Genomic DNA, 4,395 nt, shown 5'->3' on the forward strand with positions numbered 1-4,395 from the left:
AATATTTAAGTAAAATTTTCTATTTAAAATGCATTTTTTTTTTAACTGACCTTGCTTGTTGGTGCTATCCAGTGGATAAGTGCCAGAACTGGCAACCCAACAGCCATAGCGAAAACAAGGAGAACTTTAACCGCCATCGACTGCTGGCGAATCCCAGACAAGTTCTCATACCAGATGGAGCGCAGTTGTTGTTGGCAGTTTGGATGTGCCACAAACTGATCCTCAGAAAAAAATAATTAAAAAAAGTAACAAAATAAGAAAAAGAAACCAAAAAAAATCCTGTAACTGTGATGCTTTTCTTACCTTTTTGACTTCATATTTTATTGCAAGTTTTAGCCTGATGAGGTTTTGTCTGCCGACGGTTCCTGAGTGGGCAGGCGACTCGCCGTTTAGGACGGCCTCCACCTCCTCCGTGTTCCGGCACAAATCCAGGAGTCCCACCACGAAGTCTTTGCACTGCATGGACAGTTTCTTGTACTCATTCTGAAGCACAGATACGGAGCGTTAAAGATGGAGTTTCATAAATCCAACAATAAGTGAAGAACTTGAAGGCAACAGATTTTAAATAATCATACAAATGTATGGTTTAAGCTATGTTTCCAGCTCATCCAACATGTTTTTGAGAACAGACTTAGGACAATGAGACAGGAACCAATCCTGACTTTTAATTTGGTGTCCGTCAAAAAGTTTTGCATGAACTTCAACTGAATGAATAAAAACTAAAACAGGGTGTTATTTTTGAATTACTGTCTCATGAATCAAAATCAGGTTTAAGTGCCCCAGAGCATTATACTCCCATCACCGTGTTCTGGCTTCACAGGTAGGTTATTTCTTTATAGCCGAGGGCTTTCTTATTTTCCTCAGCAAGAAAAATCAGCATGAGCTTCTCTGTTCCTTCATGATCCATTTCTTTGTTTAAAGGCTCACCGACTGACAGCCTCTGATGTAAATCTGTGTGAACAAGCTCGAACATGATGACCGACCTCTGACTGAGCTCCAGGTTGATTTATTTTCTTCCTACCATGTCACTGCTAGGTCATCTGAGTGTTTGTGCTCATTGAGGCACCTTTTTTTTTTTTTACTAAGAAAGACAGAAATTAGGTCAGGCAGGAGTTGCAAATTTAAATTAAAGCGTCTGGTCTGCAGGCGCTAACCCCTCAGCCACTAAGCTGCTGCTACTTGCCCCTCACTCTCGTAATCTTGCATTATCCCTGGTCAGAGCTACACAAACTCATACAATTTTCAAAACAGGAATCTTTCTAATGTTTTTTTCCCCATAGCAACCATTTTATGTTTTGTTCGCCCGGGGGGTGACAAACAGGTCTATGTCATTTTTAAAAGAATTGGTAAAAGTACATTTTGGAATTTCCTTGGCAACAGTAGTTTTTTTCAACTATTTCCAATACAATGTTTCCTTCAACTTCTGCTGAGGATTCATATTTTTATTTTTTTTAAATATTTCAGTAAAAAAATTAAAAGCAACAGGAGAACACCGCTTTTGGGAGTTTTCCACACTAACATCTTTTAAAATCTACAAATTGTAATCCCTGCAATTTCTCCAAAGTTGCTTCTTAATGATGCTTGAGGAGTTAGGCGGCAATAAATCAAGGAGCTTAAGTTTGTAATAAAGGTGGGGTTTCTTTGTTTTTTTTTTGTGGAAAAGTCAACATAGCACCTATTTTCCAAGGTCAAAGGTCAACAAACTGGTTGTAGACTTGACCTGGTGGTGTGTGTTTGAAACTTCATAACATTTCTCGAACAAAAGTTTTTTCTTCTCATATTGAACAAAAATATAAATATGTTCCACTTTGTGTCAAAATGGCCGCCAAGCCATGGATCCTGCGGCCATCCCATAACAATTTTAAAACTTCCATTGGATATCGCTGACATTTGTGTTTTGATTTCTGGATTTTGAACTATTCATTTGAGCCCTGTCCATTTTTTTACGGTTTCTCTGGGTGTGATGTCATCATTCTTTAGAGGGGGTAGTTCAATCGATCCAAAATTCATTTTCATCGGGTACTTTGGTGATTTTTTTTGCAAAATATTTGCAAAAAGAAGTAAGAACGAAGAAACAGTCTGAGTGTTTCGGTTAAGGACGGCTGCAGGACATATAAAAGTTTTAAGGTAAGAATAAATGTAATTAATTATTTTAAATGGTAAAGTCAATAATGTTTTGTGTTTAGTGATGTGTATTGTGTACCTTGAACTCCTTCTCTGTGTTGGCCAGAACTGCAAGCTCGTTGCTCAGTTCTAAGGCCTCCATCACCGGATCCTCGCCGGAGAGGCAAAGATACGCCGGACTGGCCAGACCTTTGTAAGCGTTGATGCGTGACTGCGAGTGGCTGAAAGAGTCCCGCCGCTGCTCCTCGCTGCAGGGCCCGCACTGACACAAGTAAACATGGGGCCGCTGTATGCGGGCCCCCCTCACAAAAAGCATGTGCACTATTTCGTACTCTTGAAAGTGCGCGGCCAGGATGATGGGAGTGATGTCTGCAGAAAAGCGAGTGCCATTTTCATCATAAGAAAAGAAGTCATCGTGTGTTTGACCGGGACTGTCGGTCAGCCTTCGACCATCTGCAAAAGCCTCATGGGTCAGTATGGCCTCCACGATCCGGACGTAACCTTTGCTGATAGCCAGCAGCAAGGCATCCCCGATTCTCTTCAGCTCTTTCTTCTTCAGCAACAGCTTGGCGACTTCTAGATGCTCGTTGGCGACTGCCAGCTGCAGTGCATTCTGGCCTATGTAGTTTACACAGTTGATGTGTGGAAGCTCCTCCAGCATCCGCCTCACCTCAGGGATGTTGCCGTACTCCGCAGCTTCCAGAAACATCTCCTCTGTCATGGAGGGGCAGGAGGACGGCTGAGCTCCAAACAAGTCAACCGCTCCCCGCAGGACTTGTCTTTTAGGTTTGGCTGCTGTCCTCCGCATCGCTGCCTTCCTGTGAACAGACAGTCGTATCAGACTTATTTGTCAGATTGTTGGACTTTGTTTGTCAAGTTTAATGACCCACTCTGACAAAAAAAAAGTGTTTTTGGTGTTTTAAACATGTTTGTTTGGTATTTTTCTGATGATATATGTAAAGAAAATTAAGCTTAGAATTGCATTTCTGATTATTTCTCCAGTCACTTATTATAAATCAGGAGTAGACAAAAAATACCACTTGAAAAAGATTGTATATGTGATTTAAAAAGTATGGTGGGCAGGTCACAAGCTCCCTGCTCCACTCCATCCACTTGTGGCGAAATAGATCGATGTATGTCTTTGTTTTCCTCGTCTGGGCTGGCATCTGGATCAGAACTTTACAGCTGGATGTCTTTGATATTTCTCACCATCTTTGTTGCACTGGTGATGTTTGATGGGGGGGTGTGAGGGGCTTTAAGCTAGCAAGAGAGAGTGTAAACAGAGAGCTCTCAGCAACGGGTGGGACAATGGAGGCAGGTTGTTCTCCACCACAACTAATGAACGACCGCTGCTCTGTAGGGCTGCCACGATTAAAATAGTATTAAATAGACTATTAAAATAGTTGACGACTAATTTAAAAGTCAATTAGTTGTTACTTTATATTATAGAGTCGGAGTGTAGTAAAGTTGAAAGTTTTATCAGCATTATGCTAGCTTTTGAAATATTTTGGCATTTATTAAGGTTTTTCAGGCTGTTTTGGAGTTAAGCTAATATTTCAGCTACATGCTAGCTATTTTGGCTAATTCAGGCTTTTTTCTGTTTTTAGGACTAATTTGGAGTTTAGCTAATATTTAAGCAGCACGCTAGCTGTTTTGGCTAATGTAGGCTTTTTTTGTTTGTTTTTTAGGCAGTTTTTGAGTTTAGCTAATATTTCAGCTTCATGCTAGCTCTTTTGGCTAATTCAAGCTTTTTTCTGTTTCTAAGACTAATTTGGAGTTTAGCTAATATTTAAGCAGCACGCTAGCTGTTTTGGGTAATTTAGGCTTTTTTTTGTTTTTTTTAGGCAGTTTTTGAGTTTAGCTAATATTTTAGCTTCATGTTAGCTATTTTGGCTAATTCAGGCTTTTTCTGTTTTTTTTATCTAATATGTAGTCTAGCTAATATTTCAGCTGCATGCTAGCTGTTTTGGCTAATTTAAGCTTTTTTCAGTTTTTTTAGGCTAATTTGGCATTTAACTAATATATCAGCTTCCGCGTTTTCAGCTATTAGCTTCAGCAATTTCAGCTGTCAATTTCAGCATCCTCAGCTATCAGCATTAGTATCTTCAGCAGCCTAGTTCAGCTTTAAGCATTCACACTAGCATTATCGCAGGCAATGCTATATATCTAGTTTTAGGTAGTTTAACACTAGATTTCCTAAGCCTGCGCAAATTTGCGCAGGGAAGAGTTCCCCCCCTCTAGTCCGAGAGCCCATTGTTGTGTCATGGTGGG

General features: G+C 40.3%; 1 protein-coding gene across 2 annotated transcripts in view; it reads right to left on the reverse strand.

The window, feature by feature from the left end:
• Window positions 1-4,395, reverse strand: part of trpc6b (transient receptor potential cation channel, subfamily C, member 6b) — a 17,466-nt gene that overhangs the window by 6,230 nt on the left and 6,841 nt on the right. The window contains exons 2-4 of one of the 2 annotated variants that reach the window (XM_036214877.1): window positions 2,204-2,942; window positions 304-483; window positions 51-215 (exon numbers count right to left, since the gene is read on the reverse strand). In XM_036214877.1, coding sequence (XP_036070770.1) covers window positions 51-215; window positions 304-483; window positions 2,204-2,932 — 1,074 coding nt within the window. In that variant the 5' untranslated portion in view covers window positions 2,933-2,942. Of the gene's footprint in view, window positions 1-50; window positions 222-303; window positions 484-2,203; window positions 2,943-4,395 lie in introns of both variants that reach the window. The other variant, XM_036214876.1, reaches the window with a different exon arrangement.

The sequence above is a fragment of the Oryzias melastigma genome, linkage group LG13, assembly GCF_002922805.2.
Source record: "Oryzias melastigma strain HK-1 linkage group LG13, ASM292280v2, whole genome shotgun sequence".
Taxonomy (NCBI): Eukaryota; Metazoa; Chordata; class Actinopteri; order Beloniformes; family Adrianichthyidae; genus Oryzias; species Oryzias melastigma.